General features: G+C 43.5%; 1 protein-coding gene across 4 annotated transcripts in view; it reads right to left on the bottom strand.

Moving 5' to 3' along the window:
• ERICH2 (glutamate rich 2) overlaps positions 1-22486 on the bottom strand; it is a 313376-nt gene that overhangs the window by 154075 nt on the left and 136815 nt on the right. For all 4 annotated transcript variants that reach the window (XM_085646409.1, XM_085646410.1, XM_085646412.1 and 1 more), the window contains one exon: positions 7135-7223. In XM_085646409.1, coding sequence (XP_085502535.1) covers positions 7135-7223 — 89 coding nt within the window. The remainder of the gene's footprint in view (positions 1-7134; positions 7224-22486) is intronic.

Consider the following 22486-nt stretch of genomic DNA (forward strand, 5'->3'; position numbering starts at 1 on the left):
GCTATCTATCCTAAATTTCGTTTAAAAGAAAACGAAAAGCACAGTATCTGCAGATTGTTTGCAACTCCATTTGTACACCGCCGGGTGGTATTTTCGATCCCTAAGGGATTCCATGTTGGCCTCAATGTAGTGGGGTTTGGTAATTTCATGACCCAGGAATGTTTTACCGAGAACGACGTAGGTGCATGACAAATCGGGTAATATTCCGGCCATCCATATTTCTTGGAGTGAATCTCAATAATCCTCTTGGGAATTACACTGACCACCATAAAGCTTTGTCCCCCCCCCCCCCCACTCACCCTCGACCAACATAAGCAATATATTTTTTTTTAGTTGTGCTTTTGGAGGAGTTACTAGTGCCTGTGTGATGAGTGCCAGCCTTTGCTCAGTTAGCGACTGGTGCAGAAAGCAAGTTGTTGGTGGGGGGTGAGGGGGCTATTGGTTTCTGGTGGCAGGGGCTGAGAGGGAGACAGGAGCGAAAGGAAGGTGGTTAATGGATGAAAACACAGCACATGAGGCATGTACAAAAGTGCAGTGATTAACAGCAGCTTAAACAGAATCACTGTAGCCAAGTTAGAGGGCCACTGCTGTTTCAATGAACTTGATGTAGACAGCTCTGTGAGCCCAACTGAAGGTTGGTGCCCTGGCCACGAGTCTAGCTCGCCCATGCCAAAGGCCGTGTGTGATTATGGACAAACCTAGTAATCCACAGCAAAGGCATTTTGTGCTTTATTCATTATTTTGCTGCGGTTTGATAAATTAGCATCAAACTTATGACATAAAAATCACTTATGTTTTATCTTTAAACGTTTTATGTAGATTGTGCTGTCACAGACTTCCCAAGTTTATGAATGTATGTGGTGGAAATACCATATCCTAAACGATGGCTGGGACGGTACATAGAGGGGTGCAAAATATCCTTCTGACTAGTACATATGGTTAAACATGGCATCTGGAAATAAAGTGCTATTTTTTTCCTTTCAAAGCAAACATAGGGTGAGATGGCATTGATATAGCTCTACCCGATAAATCTAACCCTAATTTAAAATCTGCACTGGTACCAATAGTTGGTGAGTGCAAGGCCAACTGCTAGTATTTGTCAATTTCTTTATGGAGCTGAATTATTTGTGAGCCTCATCATATTTTATTTTGGTACAAACAGCTTTTTTAATGTGTTTAATTTCGCACTAGATTCTGCTTTTTTCATGTCTACTACCAGGGCAAAAGTAGGAGGTAGATGCAGGTGCACCACGTCCATCCACTATTTTAACAGGATGGATGCTGTCCACCCTGCAAGAAGTGGGTCCCACTTAAATATGCTGAACTTGTCCCAGTGTCATTTTAAGGGACCGGGACACATTGAGCAGCGCGAGTGGACTTTCATATTTCAGACTTCATCTGGGCCCATAACAAAGCCCGTATTTAGGAGCATTCAGGCCTCCTTTTGTTCCCGTATCCTGGTTGGGAGCTGCCTGAGCCTCACACCTAGATGCAAATATAAGAGCGGGAAAACATAGACAACTTGTTATCACTTCACAAGTACTTAATAGAGGCACTACATTGTTCAGTCCCTGAATACAAGAGATATGCATGCACTGTAAGAATGTCATATGTGTTGGTCTTTACCAGCATTTAGACAAATACCAATTCAAATACCATTATTTTGTTGTATTTCTTTTATAGCGCTACTCATCCCAATCCAGGCCGTCACAGTGCTTTACATCACACATACAGATTATACATTGACAATAAATCGTACAAGTGTGTAAATCAGTGTACAGGATGTGTTGCATAAGATAGTGAGGGTTATAAGGTGTAGGAGTCACATATCATCCTTCATAGCTCACTGTGCTATATTAGACAGATTACAATGAATGGAATTCAAGTAACAAAAGGATCTGTTTGTTAAAAGCAGTAACCCACTTACCTATCTAAATAAAATTAAAATATGCCACCTGCATGTTACATGATGTTCTTTACAGAAGGCACATTAGCCTTCTGCGTTACTTTCAGTCAAAACTGGGACTGGATAAAACACAGACCTCTCCAGCAATGTGTTAACCACCAGAGTTATTTTACCATTATTATAATTCCCTAAGATTTACTGAGCACACAAAGATCACTACAGCAGGTACCTTAACCCATAAGATATTTTGAAATGCGGACTTAGCAACAAATTTGGCAGAACAGATTTACTGTCACGTTTCAACTTGATGCCAATTTCGCTGTGGCAGTTTTTAAAACAATGTATGAGCTGAGGCCCAGATTTTGTGTTGTTAGTTTGTCACTTTAAAAAAAAAAAAATTATATACATAACTCTGACGCAAAATGTATTTTGGGATTTACAGCGCCACACATATCCTGTTTGCGTGGCTCAGTGAAAGAAAGAAAAACTAACCAAAGGCAGCACATTGCGCTGCCTTGCATTACCTTAAATCGGGTCACATAGGTGGGGAATGGGCATTCCCATGCATCCAACCATTTATTTTGACACACACCCATATTTACAAAGACTTGTAAACATAGGTTTGCTCCAAACTGGTGCGCCTACCGAAGGCTGACGTAACAAGGAGAAATATTCTTATTTCCACTCGTTATTTCCTCTATGGTTGTATGCTGCATTCTGCAGCATACATACACAGAGGAAATAGCCTCATAGGATAGTTTTTTGGTGGCTTTGTTTGTATATAAAAAAAAAAAAATTAACGTAAGAAAGAACACTGCGTTGCCGAACGTTACCGTGTGTCAGTTAAGCATTAAATGTGTGTTGCATAGGCATTCTTGTGCATCCACCCTGTATTTTGTATACAAATATTATACACAGTCTTCTTAAGCAGGCACTCTAGCGTCCCCCAGTTCAGGTCTCGAGTCCCACTTCCCTTTCTAAGGATTGTGGTCATTCCCCTTTTACGTGAGGCAACATTCCAGCTAGGCCCTGCTAGTAAGTTAGAATTTAGTAAGAGCAAGTTGTCCCAAGTTCGGTGGTCCAGTATTCAGTCTTACCGCTCTCTCTGGGGTGGCAGTTTGGAGTGCACTGGCATGTGTCTGTGGCCCTGCAGTGAGCAGAAGTCTAGATGGTATTGTAGAGCCCGCAGTTGTCCACAAACTCCTCTGGCTATGCGGTGAGCTTCCCTGAATCCGGTGGCAGGTTTTAGGAGCTCCAGGAAAGTTGGGTAGTTGAATTTTTTCTCTTCCTCCACGGGCCACTTCCTGCCTCTCCCTCATGGCTGCATGTGCTGCTCCAGGGCAACAGCCCTCACATTTCTCCACGGGCCCCTTTTGGCATAGGGGGATTGTAACAGCGCACACAACGCCACAGCCCCTTCAAGTCACATCACACACAGGGTGACAGCCCTCTTCTCGATACAGTGACGCACCAGGGTAACAGCCTTCAATCTTCACTGCGGCCCCCACCTGGCCTATGGTGTTGCAGGCAGTGCAAGGGTATTCTGCTTTCATTTTGTGCAATTCAGCCACTAGATTGACATCTCTTGATTCCTCCCATTTCACATCAAAGGTTAATGTTTTGTCTTCAAATCTCGGAACATGAGGTTAGAGTGTGGCCGGCCGGCAGTAGCCACATGTCGGTCAAGTGTCAAGTGCATCCTATATGTGGCCTAGATTCCTATTATAAGTGGTGCAACATTGCAGTCTATTACATCAAACACAAAAGAGAGATTTTTCTAGGATCGATCATGCAATTTGGTCAAATTGGGAAGCTAAGATTGTTCCAAGGTTTTCTGCTTTCATTTTGTGTAATTCAGCCACTAGATAGACATCTCTTTATTTCTCCAATTTCCCATCAAATGTTAATTTGTCATCATTAGTACTTGGCACATGAGGTTGGAGCGTGTGTGGCAAGCAGAAGCCACATGCAAGTTAGTTGTCATGTGCACCCTATAAATGGCATAGATTCTGATTACACATGGAAAAACATTATACATGTTCTCTAGTCTGGCACACGGATGTAATTCAGTTATGCTATGCATGAGATGAAAGATTATGTGTGCTTACATAATGCTGACTCCTTCAGGTTGAGGTTACAGTGAATAGATGAGCCATCATGTCAGTGTTACTGTTAAGAAGTAGGTAAAGTAGGCTTTCTCAAGTGCACTATGTTGGCAGTGTAACATGTCTAGAGTGTGCAAAATTCTAATTAGCAAGCGTAGTCTAGAGTAGAATCTGATTACTGTCCATAGATGTGGTATCTCTCGTTGGTCCTACATCTCCCCACTTTGTAATTTTTCTATGCAAACTAGCAATATTTTCTTGTGACAGCCAATATTTTCTTGAAAGTGATAATTGGGACTGGAATTGCATGTGCCCTTTTCTTGTGAGTTAACTTTATCACCATTTCTTTCTCATCTTTGGATTGCACTTACTTTGATGTGGATCTGTTACCCCATACTGAGAAATTTATGGTCCATTCTTTGTGTAGCTGTTCTTGCTGTACTGATTCCAGGGAGACCTGTCAGGCTGCACTGCCGAATGTGAGGGTGGTTTAGATATACTAATGACAAAAATAGGAACATGGGAGATGTCTGCTGCTAAACGTGGAGGTGCCATTTTGAGGGGCAGTGTATAATTTGTAAAAACATAAATGCAGAGACCCAAATTGTTTGTTATGGTCCCATCGCTGAATACCAGTGTTGCCATAACTTTTTTCTTTTATTCACCTACACCTGTTTATTCTTACAGATTCCTGTTCCATTCCCCTTTCTGCCTGCATCATTGTTTTCTAATCTTTCTTTCTCCTTTCTTCCCTCTCTGTCGTTCTCTCATGCTTCAGATCATGGTCTGTTGGTGAAAAATGAGTCCCAATCACCTAAAATTAGTGCAGGTCCCCACCAAAGACACATTAAGTGGTGGGTGGGACTGAGTAAGCCTACACCGCATAGGAGAGCACTCTCACCTCTGGAGAGCGTAGGCAGCTAAAGCAAATCACATCTACATGGAAATGTGGTGTATGCAGTTACTAGGGTCTCACTCCAGCCAATGTATCTATCTCATAACTTTAGATGTTCCTAGTTCACCTCTATGGTTCTAATTACATCAGCTTTCCACAGTAGTGGAAATCTGAGGTGGAGTGGTTATGCTTCAAACTTATCTGCATGCAACACATAGGTCCCTGCAGAGTTCACTTCTCTGTTCAATATCTTACTTTATATATTTAATTCTTTCAACAATTTAAAAATGCCACAATGTTTTATATTTTACTTTTACTGATGTGAACCTCTTTATTCTTTGATGCACAAAATGTTCTTTCAGTATTCTTCTACTACTTTGCCTTGGAAGGAGTCGGGCCCACAACATACAAACATATTAGGGATTCAATGATGTAAAAGGTCTCACTAATTACTAATTTTTTTGGTTAAATAGCCTGTGCCAATATAGCCTAGTACAGAATGTCTGGATTCATATATGTGCAACATATCCAGGTATAACTAACTTTCATAGCGAATATCCTTTGACATGCTAGGTACACCAAATGTAATGTGCATCTTGAATTATTTTTCAATAGTGGTTAAAGTGTGATAAAATTGTCAGTGTATATAATGGTGGTATGTAAGATAGGTTAAAAACATTTTTTAATTTTGATATTAAAAATTGCAGTTTTTAGTATTTTAAATGCAATGCACAAACTGTACTTTGTTCTTGGTGCCAAGTTTAGTATGCCTAGTTGGTACCATTTACTGGCTTCTCTACTGTAGTTAGTCAGACACCAACCTTCATCTCCATTTGGGCTGTGAATTCATTTAAGTGTAAGCCTTTACGCTTAAGTACTGATCAGTTTTCATTTGTTAAAATCTCGTAATGCGTTCAAATGTACTTATGATAGACCTGTTAAACATATGTGTGACGTCTTAAGATTATGATGTCTCTTCTTGCGATCTCAATTCCTGTGAGGTCATGGAGTGTGATGTCAGTTCCTGTGATGTCACTTGCAATGTCATTCACTGTGATGTCACTTGCACACTGCCTAACTTGGTTAGTATCCCCCACTTCTTTTTTTAGGACTTGTGCCATGTCTACAACAATACTATCTATTTTTAAAGAAAGCATGAGCGGCTTGATGGTCGGGTGATTCCATAGCCATGTATGAAGGGATAAAATACCCTCTGCTGTACATTTTAAGGATTTTGCAAGTCACCTGATAGTTCCATGACTCGACGAAAATACTTGGCTGGAACTCCTGAGTGACTTGCAAAAGCCTTATAATACATGGTATTCTTTAATCCCTGCATAATCGTCAGTCTCTACTTTCCTTAGAATCGTCAACTTGTGATGCACCTTGTGGCCAATTATAAAGAAAAGACATCAGAACTCGACTATTTTAAAGTTATTACAGTCTAGTTCTGACGTCACAATGCCTGCTGCAAGAGCCAGCAGCTGAGGTGAAAGGGAGGTCAGATCATGGAGCCTAAGTAAAGCAGCTGTTTAAAGTAACAAACAAAATTTTGCATTTCTTTCTTCTGCTCCATTTTAATAGCTTACAATGAATGACAAGCAAAAAAGCTAGAATCTTTCTGCATGTTTCTACACGTTCCTAGCTAATGCAGTTTTTTTTAACTGACTTGTATTGAACTGTTGCTAATATCTGTTTGCACACATTTCTAACAGGTTTTGATGCGTTCAATTTTGCACTAGAGGTTTTATTTTTATTCCTCAGTTTAAAAACACGCTCGCTCTTTCATATGAAACAGCTACGCATCAAGGTTTTAGGTGGTTTGTCGGAAAGGTGCTGATGTGACCATGTATTATATGGGATAAAGTACCCCCTGGCGTACATGATAAGGATATTGGAAGTCACCTCTGAGTTCCATAACCTTATAAAGAAACTCTGCATGCCGCCTCGTTCCACTATAGGCTTATGGAACTCCTTGGTGACTTGCAATATCCTCATAATATACGACAGGGGGTACTTTATCCCTTATATAATGTATGGTGTGGGTATTGTATCCCACATATTATTAGTATTTAAACACATTAAATATTTCATATTATGTAGCATTCGCAATACTGATTATCATATACATATTCAAAGGCATGTTTATCCATAATGTTTCTATGAGCTAGTTCAAACACACACACATTTAAGCCATCCCTGGAACAACAACCAGGATTGTGACTTACCTCCTCGCATTCCGCCCGAAGATTTCAAATTAGGCGCTGAATTACAGATTGACTTTTTATCTCCCGAATCTTCAGAAGTGGTTTCATCTCTGGATTTTGTGAAAATTAAAATTTTGAAATAACATGTTAGGTTATTCAATTGTAAAAAAAAAAAAAAAACTTGCATTAACGCAACTAATTTAATGCCTGTTTTGTTTTCCATTGTACTCAAAAGGTAAATAGTCATTCCGTCAATCACGGTTTTCGTAGTCTCACTGTTGACCTCTTGGAGCATAGGATGGGGTTGTCTGGGCCTGTACTAAACTGGTTCTCCTCATTCCCCCACAATAGAACCCAAAGCTTCAAAGTGAACGAGTTCCTATCTCATCCTTCTCCAGTCATGCTGGGGGTTCCACAGGGATCTGGGCTCTCACCCACGCTCTTCAATTTGTTCATGGCGCCTTTAACAGATATTCTGAAATCATCCAGCATTCACTATCACATGTACGCAGATGATACCCAACTTTACCTGGAGATCTCCTCCCCTGAGAAATCAGGTCCCTCAACTGAGTCCTACTGAAAACACAAAGCTGGTTGACACATAACCACTTGAAGCTAAACGCTCTCAAAACGGAATTCCTTTTAATCGCACCACACAAGCAATCTCCAGTCATAAAACAATGGATGAATCAGCTAACAGTTCTTAACTGTACGCCACACATCGTTGATTCCGCAACCTCTTCGGGAATAATGCTAGACAAGAGTCTGAACATGCAGAAGCACATTAGTAACCTCACCAAAGGAGCGAACTTCCAACTCAGCATCTTAAGAAAAATAAAACCTTTTCTCCCTTCACATGACCTAATGGTTGCGGTGGAAGCCATAGTGATCTCTAAGCTGGATTATGGCAGCGCAACCCTTTGCGACCTTCCAAGATCAAAGACGGCTCCTCTTAGGGCTGCCCTCAATTCTACTGCTAGGCTCTTAACAGGCGCTAAAAGATACAACCATATCTAGCCAAATCTGATATTCCTGAACTGGCTCCCATATGAAGCTCGGATACAATTAAAAATTGCATGCATGGCACATAAAGCCATTAATTTCAATACCCCGATGTACCTCGCTCCAAAACTGGAGCTCTCAGGTGGATCAAGAGTCTCTAGAAGTGCCAGCACTCTACTGCTCAAACCACAAAAACTCAAGAAAAGAAAAACCTACAATCGAGCCTTCTCCAGTATCGCTCCAAAGATTTGGAACTCCTTGCCCCCTGAAGTCAGGCTGAATCCTTCTACTGTTCTTTTCAAAAAGGAAGTCAAAGTGTTATTGATGATTACATTTCTGCCTTAGAAAGGGAGCTTCCAAGGAGACTGTGGACACACTTGCAGGTTTGAGTCTAGGCTGCCAAGGCTCCAAAGGGCGCCCAGCTCTACAAGACTGTTAACTTTGTTCTTTGTTCTTTCTGTTTTTTTACCTCTAGTTCCTTCCTGATGTATAAACTGTAACGCGCATTTATAGCCTCGATGATTTAGTTTGCGCTATAGAAAACTTTGTAAATAAAAATAAAATTTAAAAAAATTATTTGGTCACAGTCACATTAACTTCTTTTAAAGTCCTACTTTTTTTAATTTGGTAACTGTGTAATGAGCACTGGAAACTCAAATCAGGTGCTGAAACGTGACCATGATGAATACAAGCTTTCCTTCGTTGTTTGCCGACGTTCATTAGCCACAATAGATTCTACATACAATTAATAGCTGGCCAATTCTTTTGGGACTGCCAATGGATGTGACATTTAATGCTAATAGTGATGAAGCCTTCTTCGTTAAATGGTCACTGGAACAATGATTGCGAATATCAACTCCACTGACTTGTGGCTGAAGGAGCATGTCATTTGACACCCACAAAATTAATCTAGAGATAAACTTTGTACTGAGAGTCATGCTCTGGCATTGTGGCAAACAAATGACACATCCTGCAACCCTTTAATAGTCTTTTTGTCTGATACTGGTTAAAAAGCGCTAAGTCCATTATAAATTAAGATGTGTATCAAGCATTTACACATTTAAGAATAAAATCATCGCCAGACAAAGGAATGAAATGGAAAAAGCCAACCCCAACTACATGTTTGTGGTGACACTGGAAAGATTAGCCTATGGAAGTACTGTGGCGTTGTATCCAAGAACACACACTAATGGCCTGATTTCGATGTTGGGCGGATGCCACTCGGTCCTGGGAACGACCAACACCCGGTCGGCGGTACCGATCGCCTCATTAGGATGCACCCCAAACATTGTTCAATCACATTCATACATTTCACTATGGGAGCATGATTTACGGCCGGAAAACGGGCGTAATGCATGCTCCCATAGTGAAATGGGGGATGTGGTTCATCCCTGCACCCCGTGCAGGCACCTCAAGGCACTTGGATCCAACTGGATGCCGTGCACCAAAAGGGGCCCTGCTGGAGGCCCCCAAATACGATTTCCGACATGGTTGCCGGCATGGAAACCAACCGTGCATTGTAATCTTAAAGGCAGAAAGGCCCGCCCTTGAGATTACGGGCCGAATTCCGACTGGCCGACAGGCTCTCTGAGCCCGTCAGAAGACAGCCGGAATGACCGTCCGGTTTAATTTCCGACCGCCTATATCTTTACTAGGCGGTCGGAAAGTAAATCGAGAAGCCCTTTATGAAGTGGCTTGGTAGGCTCGGACCGTCGGTCGGAGACTTCCGAGCTGTATCGTAATCGGCCCATTAGGGTCATGTTGGTACCTCAACATGCCAATTATTAGGTGCTGTAGCAAGTGTGTTGTGGGCCCTAATGAAAGCAAAAAAATGCCGCCCTCAAGTCCCAGGCTTACTTACTGCTTCAAGTGGTATGAAAAGGTGGAGCAGGTGTCTCTAAAAGGGATGTGGTAAAAGAAGTGTAACTAACATTTTTTTTCCAACCGCCATGGGCTGTGCATTTAAAGGCATGGCCTAAAACCTGTAAACTAAAATACTGCGCTTCACACAGAGTTCCACCTGACCAGTATTTGGGTGCCAATCTTTGAATCGTCTGTTATTACATCCAGACAGATAACACTTCAAAGGACATACGCCTACAACAAGCCAGCCAGACCTATTGGTTTTGCCAATGCTTGCTAGCAGTATCATATAAATCAGTATCAACAATGATTTTATTGTGAATATTTAGAGGATTCAGAAGTAATAATGTTTCAATTCTGAATTAAACATTGCTTAGATCTGTAGAAAGGGTAATCTTCACAGTGCCTCAATCACTCCTGTTCTCCCCTTCACAAACCAGGTTGCCACTCTGTTAGACACTTATGGACTCTTTCTCTCCATATCATTTTGAAATCCTCCCTTTACATATCTCACACGTCATGTCTTTCCTCTTCAGCACCATCTTTTTCACTCTCTCCTTTTGGCACGGTCTTTCTTTCATCTCATCCATTTACATAGCCTCCCACTCACAACCCATCCATTAACTCACCTGCAAACACTGCATTTTCTTTTCCTTTGGCATAGTCAGTATTTTGACAGGTGTTTACTGCTTCATAACCTTTCTTATTGACTTACAATTACAACTGGTGCACACATGTGGCCACCAAACTGTGTGCTCTGCAGAGAGGCCAAGAATTGGATGTGCATGTAGTCTGAACAACTTTATGACCCACTGACAGGCACTGTAAGAAACTTGCACTGCCTTCAGCCAGAGTTCCAGAGCTCTCAGCTGTACTCAATCATAAACACCCACCCAATAACCTGAACTCACCAGACATCGACGGGAGACTCAATTCACAGTATATGCTACATGAGTCACATGTGGCATGGATTAGAAAATGACTTCAGAAACAGAATATGTGGAAAAAGCTAATATTATCAAGTTATGCAAGATCAAGTAAAATGTAAAATGAAAATAGGAACTTCATCGCTGATGGGAGTCTTTCTCCACTGATCTGGGGAGAATGAAAACATGAGGGTCACCACTAGAAAAGGGAGAACCTCACCTTTTCAATGGTGCACCTTTACCAAGTATTCCTGGTCAGGGATCTTGGCAGGGATGCGATTACCGAGCAGAAATCCTCCACCAGAACACCAATGATTATCTATTTTTGGGAGGTTGGCGGACCGGCATAGGTGTCAACCCCCTCAGTGGGGCATTTTAATTTTGAGCAGTTAACCTTCCTTGGGGGCCAATCATGCCATGTCCCATCCTGACCTACCCATCCTAAATCCCACTCTCCACCCCTCCCACAGAGGGAAAGTGGCAGCCACCACTTTTGAGTCTATTTGCACCGCCTAGAGCAAATGTAAAGGCAAAAGGAGCATCTTTAGAAGGGGCAGAGTCTCCCCTTTCCAAAGGTGCCCCACTACAGACGATTCCTGCTTGGAGCTAGACCACTGATCTGGTCAGTGTAACTGCTCTCCCCCGTGCAGCTCCACCACTAAGTGCTGCCTCCTGAGCCCCCTGACCTTGGTTAGAGGGTGTTCGAGGCCTTCCTCCACCCGCAGGCTCCTGCCTGCGCCTCATCCCTGGTGGTCCAGTGGGAGAGCACTCTGCTCTTCTGCTGTTCTGCCTCCTTTGGCTTTTTTCTCTGTGCCCTCTTTTCTCTTTTTCTCTTTTCTTTCTTTCCTCTCTCTGCTCTCTTTTCTATCTTTTCTCTCGCACTTCCCGCGTTTGTCCCCACCACTGTAACCCTTGCGGTCCCTCCCCCCCTCCAGTGTGTCCTTCCTGCTTCCGCCTCCCAGCTGACCGCCCTCCCACCGACCCCTACTTAATGCTGGCCGCTGCATGGTAAGAAGATCTAGACCACTTACCCGGTCGATGAAACTGCTGTCCCCCCATGCAGCTCCACTACTAAGTGCTGCCCCCTGAGCTCGGTTACAGGGTGTTCGAGGCCCTCCTCCACCCGCAGGCTCCTTCCTGCACCACATCCCTGGTGGTCCAGTGGAAGAGCACTCTGCTCTTCAGCTCTTCAGCCTTTCTCTGCTTTTTTCTCCTGAAGCCCTTCCTCCATCCAGTGTGTCTTTCCCGCCTCCCAGCTGACTGCCCTCTCCCTGACCCCTACTTAATGGCGGCCACAGGGCTGGCGCGCAACTGGTGCGCCAAATGCAAGCATGTATGTGCCCGTCCGCGGCCCGACCAGTGCCTGGTCCTCCAATCCAGCTCCGCTACGACTCCAGCACCCTCCTCGCTCTCAAACCCGGACAAAGCAACAACTGCCAGCTCTCAACGCCGAACATCACCCAAGGCCCGCTCTCATGACTACACTGCTGCCACACCTTCAGCCATCTCTGTACCCCAGCAGCAGCCACAAGCTTCCCGAAATTCACTGCCTATAAACTACTCAGCTGAATCCTCCTAAACGTACGCTCCCTTCACAAGCACGCCACAGAAATCTGGGTTCTCCTCAACACCGCCTCGGCTGACTTAGCCTTCCTCACAGAAACATGGACCAACGCCATCTCCGCACCCGACATCCCCACTGCCATTCCTGATGGATACAAGATCCTGCGAAAGGGCCGCCCTACCTTTCCAGGCGGAGGCATCACTATTGTCCACAAAAGCACCCTCCATGTGACGACCACCACCCCGGATGACACAACAACCCTCATGGAGCACCTCCACTTCCAGATTCAGACCAACCCTCAAACGACTCTCCGCTGAACCCTCATCTATAGGTTGCCCGGCCCCCGAGCTCCTTTCACCAACCTCATTGCACCCCACGCCCTCACCTCCATAGACTACATCCTGCTCGATGACCTAAACTTTCACCTGTACAACCACGATGACCCAAACACCACCTCCCTCCTAGAGAACCTCGCCAACATAGGACACAAACAACTAGTCACTGAACCCATGCACACAGCGGGACACACACTCGACCCCTTCTTCGCCTAAGGAAACGGCATCTCCCACAATCACACCATGGAACTCCTCTGGACAGATCACCACTGCATCCACTTCTCCTTCCAAAAATCCACCATACACAAGCACGCCCACCGCCTCCCCTGTAGAAGCTGGAACAAACTCACAGAAGACCAGCTCATCTCCGCCCTCATCAGCACCTCAACTCAGACTATGCCAGATGGCAACACCGCAGCATGCAACCTCCACCCCTGGATCACGAACTGCGCAGACACACTCGCCCCCCTCAAGAAAAGGCCACAGGAAGACACATCAAGAAAGCAAGTTGGTACACCCCTGTGCTCCAAGCATCCAGACGCTCCTGCCGGTTAATCAGAAAAAGACATGAAGGAACAACAAAACCCCGGAAACATGTGCAGCCTACAAAGCAGCCACCACTGCACACCACCATGTCATCAAATCCACAAGAAAGAAATCCATCCAAGGCAGAATCCTCACCAATGCTCACAATACCAAAGAACTCTTCTCCATCTTCAAGGAATTCGCCAAACCCTGCAGCGAAACAACAGACGTCTCACCCTCCCAAGACCTCTGCAACATACTGAACACCTTCTTCCAACATGATCTCCACACCGCACCTGCTCCCCCTCCAAGCGATGCCACCCGACAAACCATGTACAATTAGACCCCGCTTATGGCAGAAGACACCTTGAAGACCATGAAAAGCATCCACTCCGGGGGACCATCAGACCCCTGCCCACCTCACATCTTCCACAGAACCGCCTCGGCCATCGCACCCGAACTACGTTGGACGATCAACTGCTCCCTCAAGACCGCCACCTTCCCCGACGACTTGAAACACGCCGAGGCCAACCCCCTCCTGAAGAAACCCTCTGTCAACCCGACTGACCTCAAAAACCTCAGGCCCATCTCCCAGCTTCGTTTCACAGCCAAAGTAATCGAAGAGGCCGTCAACACCCAGCTATCAAACTTCATCAATGCCAGCAACGTCCTAGACATCTCTCAATCCGGATTCCGCAGCAATCACAGCACCGAGACTGCCCTACTCACCGACACAAGTGACATCCACTCCCACCTCGACCGGGGCGAAACGGCAGCCCTCATTCTCCTGGATCTCTCGGCTGCTTTCAACACTGTCTCACGCACCACCCTAGCCACAAGACTCCATGACGCCGGCATCCGTGACAAGGCCTTCGACTGGATATGCTCATTCCTCACTGGCAGAACCAAGCGAGTCAGACTCCCGCCCTACCTCCTGCAACCGATAGATACCAACTGTAGCGTGCCCCAGGACTCCTCCCTCAGCCCCACCCTCTTTAACATCTACATGGTCCCCCTCGCAAACATTGTCAGGAACCACGGTCTCAACATCGTCACTCATGCAGACGACATCAATCTCATCCTCTCACTCACCAATGAACACATCACCAAACATAACTTCCAAGAAGGGTTGAAAGCCGTGGCCACCTGGATGAAGAACAGGAGCCTGAAACTCAACTCTGAGAAAACAGAAGTCCTCATCCTTGGCTCCACCCCCTCCGCATGGGACAACTCCTGGTGGAACCTCACCCTAGGAAATCCCCCCACCGCTACAGACCACGCAACAAAACCTCGGCTCATACTGGACTCATCGCTCACAATGAACCGCCAGATCAACCGCATTTCCTCGACATGCTTCAGCACCCGCCACATGCTTTGAAAGACGTTCAGATGGATCCCATTCGAATCCAGAAAAACCTTCACACATGCCCTCATCAGTAGCAGACTAGACTACGGCAACGCGCTCTATGCCGGAATCAACATGAAACTCCTTTTCAAACTCCAGACCGTACAGAATGCCGCAGCCAGACTGATCCTCGACATCCCCCATCACAGCCATATCACCCAAAACTTCCGCGACCTCCACTGGCTCCCACTCGAAAGAAGAATTACCTTCAAGCTCCTCACCCACACATGCAAGGCTCTGCACAACACCGGACCAGCATACCTGAATAACCACCTCTCCTTCCACACACATCTACAACCAGCGGACCTCTCTCTAGCCACCGTCCCATGCATCTACAGGACCAGAATGGGAGGAAAGTCCTTCTCCTACCTTGCAGCCAAGTCCTGGAACGATCTCTCCCTCCTCCTCCAGCAAGCTCCCACACTGTCACAGTTCAGGAAGGACCTCAAGACCTGGCTCTTTGGATGACCCCAGCTCTCAACGAAGCCCCACGCCCCCAGTGCCTTGAGACCCTCACGAGTGAGTAGTTGCGCTTTACCAACCCTGATTGATTGCTTGATTGATTGAGATCACAACTAGTCTTCAATTCCTGAGCAGAAATCCTCCACTAGGGAATCCAAGATGTTTTTGGGAGGGAGGAAAGGGTCACCCCTGCATAGGGGCTGATCCCCCAAATATTAGGAGGAATTATAATTTCGAGCATCTTACCTTCCCTGAAGGGCCCAAATGCCATGTAAGATTTAAATTCATTCACAGCTTCCTGTCTTTTCTACCTCTGATTTACTGAGTTTTTTTTATTTTTTTTATTTATATTTTTATTGCAGCCGTTACAAAAAATTACATTCTGTATACAAAAGATTGAGATTAATTGCAGAAGTGGAGATTTGAGTTAGACATTGGTCATATATAGCAGGTTAGATGTACAATAACTACAGTTGAAAACAAACAAACAATCCGAGGGACCACGGAAATTATAACTAAGCATATTGCAATCATACATTTCTGTTATTATTCCTCCAAGTTTCAATCGGTTTCCAAATCATATTGCCTAAGGCTCTCGCCTTTTTACCTTTACATGCAAAAATAGCCTTCTCCTGATTATACATAGCCAACAGCCTAGCTAGCCAGACCTGGAGGTTGGGGGGATCTGTGTCCTTCCAGCGGGCTGTTAAAATTATCCTATAGACCGCTGTCCCCAGAAAAAGACAAATTCCTTCTCTCTTTGTATGACCAAGTGTGTTATCATAGCCCAGCATATATAAAGTGGGGGATTCGGGTATTAAGTGCCCAAACACATCCTGCCAAAACCCAGCTATCAAGTCTCTTAGAGGAGCAAGTTTACTACACTCATAGAGCATGTGGAGTAAATGTGCCCCACTTTTTCCACATCTCGGGCATTCTGAATTCGCCCTTTTTCCCCAGGAGTAAAGCTTAGATGGTGTAAAATAGAGATCGTATATGGTCTTATATAACTGAGCTTTCAAGTTGGACGAGGCAAATACTTTAATTGAAAGGTATAGGGACATATCGATGTCCACGTTGGGGTTGTTTAAATTGCTTGACCATCTCTTTTCCGTGTTTTCCAGATCGTCCTGCTGGTTTTCAATTAGAATTCCATAAAGAGTGCCAATCCTGGTTGTAGATTTGGCCATACATTCAAATATAGGAATATTATTCAGAGAGAGATCGGCATTCTTTAATTTTAAGATTGTATTAATCTGAATAAATTTAAATATATTATTATCCGGAATAAAGAATTTGCCTTGCAGGGCTTGAAATCTATTAGTGTTACACGGTAGCAAAAAGTCCCCTATCGTTAGAACTCCCAGGTATTCCCATCTTCTAGCCATACTATCATATATATGTGTTGGTAAAGCTGTAGAGTGCCACAGAGAAATATACTTATTATATTTAGGTATATTAAGATGACGCATTATTTTCCTCCAAATACCCCAGGCACTAGTTATGATCTTAAACTTGGTTTTCTTGTAGTAGGTGGGTTCCAACTGTTTTACTAGGAGACCGTTAGCCTTATCTCCTATGAGGAGCTCGTAAATTGACGGTATACATTTATCCCCTATTTCTTCTTCAGGTATTTTAACGAAGAATAGCGTGGTCATCTGTTGGATCATGGTGGCCCACAAGTAAAATCCCAAATTCGGAACAGAGAGGCCCCCTCTCATAGTTGGTAAAGAGAGAAAACGGATTGATCTCCTTATTTTCCCATACCCCCAGATAAATCTAACCATCTGGGATTCCAGGGCCTTAATGATTTTATCGTCCACTAGTAACGGAATTGCGCGAAATAAATATAAGACCCTGGGTAGTATATTCATTTTGAGGAAATTCCCTCTTCCAATAATTGAGAGATGTAGACCATATATCCTTTTTAAGTCGTTCTTAATCTTTTGGAGAAGAGGATCATAGTTTATATTAATTATTTCCTCTATTTTTGAAGATATCCGAACTCCTAAGTATATTGCACTGTCAACTCTTCTTGAGTCAGCAAATTGGGTATTGTGAGTGCATATAACCATTGTTTTATCTCTATTTAGAGAGTATCCAGAGAAGCGGCCAAAGACATGAGTAATCTGTTCAATTGTCAATATGGCCTCGGCAGGGTGAGATGTTATTATAGCCACGTCATCGGCATAAGCGAGGATTTTGGTATCAAATAGGCCTATTGTAACAGGTTTAATAGAGTCTGTTTTTAACAGTTTCAGGATTAGGGGATTTATATAGAGGGCAAAGAGAATCGGAGAACATGGGCAACCATGGCGAGTCCCTCGAGATATGTCAAAATACCCTGACTCAAGACCCATTGCCAAAACCCTCGCCTTTGGTGTAAAATCCTTGATGGATTTCATGAGACAAGGACCGATTTTGTTTTGCTCGAGTACCGCCCATAGGAATGCCCATGACACCCTATCGAAAGCTTTCTCTGCATCCAGAAGGATCATCGACATCTGGCCGCCCGAGACACCCACGGCCTCAAACAGAGCAATAGCACGGCGGATATGATCCGTAATGCCCCTGCCCGGAATGAAGCCGTGCTGCCACGGGGAAACCAGACGCTCGACGATCCCCCCGAGACGATTAGCTAGGATCTTAGAATAGAGCTTCGAATCAGTATTTATGAGAGAGATTGGGCGGTACGAAGTAGCTAGATTGGGCGGTTTATATTTTTTTGGAAAGACAACTATATTAGTTTCCCTCCAAGAATTAGGAGGGGTACCGCGGACCTGGATACTTATAAATAAATCTAGAAGGAGCGGTGTTATAATAGTACCAAGAATTTTATATAGCTCCAGTGGTATTTTATCTGGGCCTGCGGCCTTACCTGGAGCAAGCTCTGTAAGGGCCGTTTGTACCTTTAGCAGGGTTATATCTCTTTCTAGATCTTGCCTGGTATCATCCTCTAATCCTAGGTTACCCTCCTGCTCAGTTGCCCACCTAGCTAATTCATCCTTGATTGTTAGGGGGTCCTGCATATCCTCGCTTTGGTAGAGCTTCTGATAGTATTTTTTAAAAGCTTCTAGAATGGCCTCGGGTGTTGTGTGCTCTTGACCATCTGCTTTAATACTAGCAATTAGGTTAAGGGATTGTTTTTGTCGAGTGCGGAGAGCCAATTGCTTGCCGACCATCTCACCCGCCTCATATATCTCGTTGCGATGGGATTGGTAGATCTCTGCCGCTCTCTTGGTCAGCCTGCTATTAATTTCCATTTTAAGAATCATCATTTCATTTAGAATCGGCCCGCCATCACCACCTTGCATTATTATAGAAGTATGTTTCTCCTCTTTCCTAGCTAGTTCAAGGAGAGAACTCATTTGCTCTAGCAAGCTCCTTCCTCTTTCTTGCGACATAGCTTATTGTTTCCCCTCGAATTGAAGCTTTAAAACAATCCCAAACCACATCTCGTGGGGCGCTATATCGATTAGCATCTATAAATCCCTGTGCCCATATCTTGATATATTCTATATAATCATTATTAACCAATAATTTTCTATCGAAGGACCAGCTTGACCGAGGTCTTACAGTATTATTAGTCCTTATTGTGAGCACTAAGGGATTATGATCCGAGATAGTTTTTGGAAGTTTATTTATTTGTATCTCATTAAGTCGGCTACTTGTCATCCAGATATAGTCAATGCGGACATATTTATTAAGTGGATATGAGAAATATGTATATCCCGGATCTTGATGTTGTTTCATGTCCCACACATCGGCTAGGCCTAGACTTTCCTTTAATTGTAGTATGGCTCTATATACCTTCGGTTTGTATCCAACGTATTTAAATTGCTCATGGTTACATATCAGGCCTCCGTGAGTCAGAGAGATGTTAAAATCTCCACAAAAAATTAATATGGAGGGCCAGGATGCTAATTCCAACTCTAGATTGAAAAAAAAAGATGGATCATCCTGGTTAGGTGCATAAATAGAACATATAGTAAAACCTATTTTGAGCTCAACAATCGCCCACCTACCCATAGGGTCAACTGTCTTGCGTATAGGTGGTCCTAAAAAAGATTTTGCCAAAATAGCTACTCCTCTTGTTCTAGTAGTATAGGTGGTGCATGCCATTAGGTCAAACCCCGGGACCCTCAATATATTTCTTTCTGCCCAAGGGATATGGGTCTCTTGAAGACATATTATATCGAACGTATTTTGGGAGATCACTCCCCACATTCGATCCCTTTTCCCTTTGTCGTTGAGGCCCGCGATGTTCCATGAGCATAAATTTAAGCTAAAATTACAGAGTTTTTTTTAACTTTGTTCCTCAATCTCACTTATACCGCATTGGATTTTCATTTTCTGTTCATATCACACACTCATCTGCATTCTCTGTTCAAAAACATTCCTACGAGTAGCTCCGCACTCTACCTAGCACGAGTATTTGAGGAGTAAAGTTTTTGATAAGAAACAGACATAGCCTCTTGTTGGATGACCTCTTCCCAAGCCTTAGGTCAAATAAAAAGGGAAAATTGATGCGGGTTATGATACTGAGACTGCAGCTAAGGGAGAGGATCATGGATCAGAATCCAGAGATAATTTTGTAGTTAGTGGAGTTCCTTCAGATGACGACGACTCCTCTTCAAATGATTCTGGAGAACATGGCCATGCAGCACAGCAACGCAGTCATGATGTCCCTTTACAAGCCCAATATGTGCTGCTGAGAGACAGTGTCAGTGGCAATGTAATACAATGTAGAGGGCAAACATAAGCCATGTAGTGGACAGCAAGGGTGGTCACCAGGCAGCCCTCTATAGATCCCAGTCTGTAATTCCCCCCTTCACTCGAGATGCTGGATGTAAGTCAATATTGCAATTATTTTGTCATTGACTACTCTCAACTTTGTCAATGATGTATTCCTTGAGGAAACTGTGCAGCAAATAAATTTGTGTACCGAACACTTTTTCAAGAGCATCAAGATATTCTGGTGCCTCATTCTAGGGCACAACGGTGGACTCCCACTTCACTTGGGAAGTTGAAAAATGTTTGGAGCCTTGGTCAGGGGAATAGTGGGCAAATCATCAGTACAGACTAACTGGTTGTCTTTCATGATTTGGGCAACACCTAGATTTCCATCTGTCATAAGCAGAGATTGTGTGTTTGATTGCGTTTTGAATCTGAAACCTATGCTGCATTTCAATGAAAGCTATTCAGCCATGGAACCATTTATACCATGACAATTTTAACATGTCGTGGAACATTTCTATGGCAAGTTTTTTGAGAGTTATACTCTATGGAAGAATATAGCACCTGACAAATCTTTGAACCATTACAAAAGGCGGATTCTATTCAGGCAGTTTATAGCAAGTAAGAGAGCTCGGTATCGAATTAAACTTTATATACTGTGCAAGATTTCCATAAGTTTATGCATACAGCCAGAGAGCATACACTAGAAAGGTTTCCAGTATAAATCCTGCTGGTTACAGTTCAACATTAGCAACTAATTAAAAGATTGTTTGGGATGCTGCTAAATGACTATTTCATAATCATTATAGCCATTATGTGAACAATTTATATACAGGATTTAAGCTCTTCGGCAAGCTGTCAACATTGGCTTTATGGCATAATGCAAACTCACGATAAAGGATTCCCGCAGGAGCTTGTTTGTAAAAATCTCCAAAAAGCTCAGGGCGGTATTTTGCATAGTAAAGACTGCTAGCTAATATTTCCCAACAGACGGGAAGTACATCTACTCACTACAATTTACGATAAGAGCACTACTCATTTCAGTTTTGGGTCAAATAGATGTACATAAGCTGCATACTTTATTATAACAAGTAAATGGGTGCAGCCGATAAAACTGACCAGCCACTTCAACCCTATGATGGGACTCATAAGATTTACATATGATACAAGAAGTTGGCTCTTCACCTGATCTATATGTAAAAGTACAGTGCATATGTTGTTTTTCAGACAGTCCTAGGATGCTTTTTTCCAGTCCAGGGAGGACCTGGTCTGGCAGTTCGGGCTGGACTGTTCCCATTGGGCGCAGGGTCAAGACTGATTTGCATATGGCTGGGTCCAAACTGGAATGGCACGGTGAGTAAAAAAACAATGGATTTATGCCCCAATCTCTGAACTGGGGTGAATGTATGACATTGCTCTGCATTCTGTTCATCAATTGTTCTTTTTGCTTTTTTCAAACTCTCACAGGAGTCCTTCCTTGACTTTAAATTGGCAGTTATCGTAGTCTCACTGATGTCAGAGGAACAGCCTCCATTTAATCTATTGTGGCGGATATTGCAAGGCAACAGGATCGACACTTTGCAGACCTCATTCCTGAAATGGAGTAGTATAAACCATATTGCACATGCAGCTTTAGTACTCAGCAAGAAAATGAGCAGGAAAGTCATTACTACTGTCCCCAGTGCCCATCTAATCCAGGCTGGTGATTTCCAACTTGCTTCACTTTACACCATACACAAGTGAAGTTCTGGGAAACTGACCAAAGAAGAGCAGTCAACTCAAAGGTTAGCATGTGACTTTAAATGGCCCTACATGGGCACATTGTCCCTTAAGCTAACACTGCATTGCTACACCCCCCCCCCTATAAGCACAAAGTGAAAAAGCTAACTTCTCCAAATGCATAAGCATCTTTACACTAAAACTAAACTCTTACTTGCAAACTGTAGTAGTCAAATTGTTAAAATTAATCAATAGACTTAACTCATCTGGAAAGCTCAACCCAATCAACACTTTTATCATGGTGAAAATGTGTTTGTTTCCGATTTAAAGCAATATAAAATCTTCTAAAAGAGAAAGAATACACTCGATTTTATAGCCCAGCTTGGCATTGTAAATGTGTATATATATACTTTTATTGGTCTATTTCTCCCAAAGTTTGTACTTTTCTGCCAACTGTAAATGATTTCCCTTAGTCAAATAAGTAAGATAATGAAAACCCCATGTGACTCTGGAAACACAACACTATTCATTTGACTTCATTCATTCATTCTTGTTTTAATATAATCACTACGTGTCTGTTAAATAATAGCGGTTTTTGTAGTAACATTCTGATGGTGTCAAGGCAATGGAATCCTCAAGGGGACATTTTTCCATTTCTACCGGGCAGGGCACTATAAACAACAGTCTTCATCTGGGGGGGATCGGACAAAAGGAAGGCTATAGTACATAACAGACCGTCGCTAAGGACAGCACTAGACACATCACAAAATACTAAGGCGTGGCACGGTTGGGTAATTGGCAATAAACACAACTTTAAAGAGGCCATATTCCTATT

The sequence above is a fragment of the Triturus cristatus genome, chromosome 3_1 (genome assembly GCF_964204655.1).
Source record: "Triturus cristatus chromosome 3_1, aTriCri1.1, whole genome shotgun sequence".
Taxonomy (NCBI): domain Eukaryota; kingdom Metazoa; phylum Chordata; class Amphibia; order Caudata; family Salamandridae; genus Triturus; species Triturus cristatus.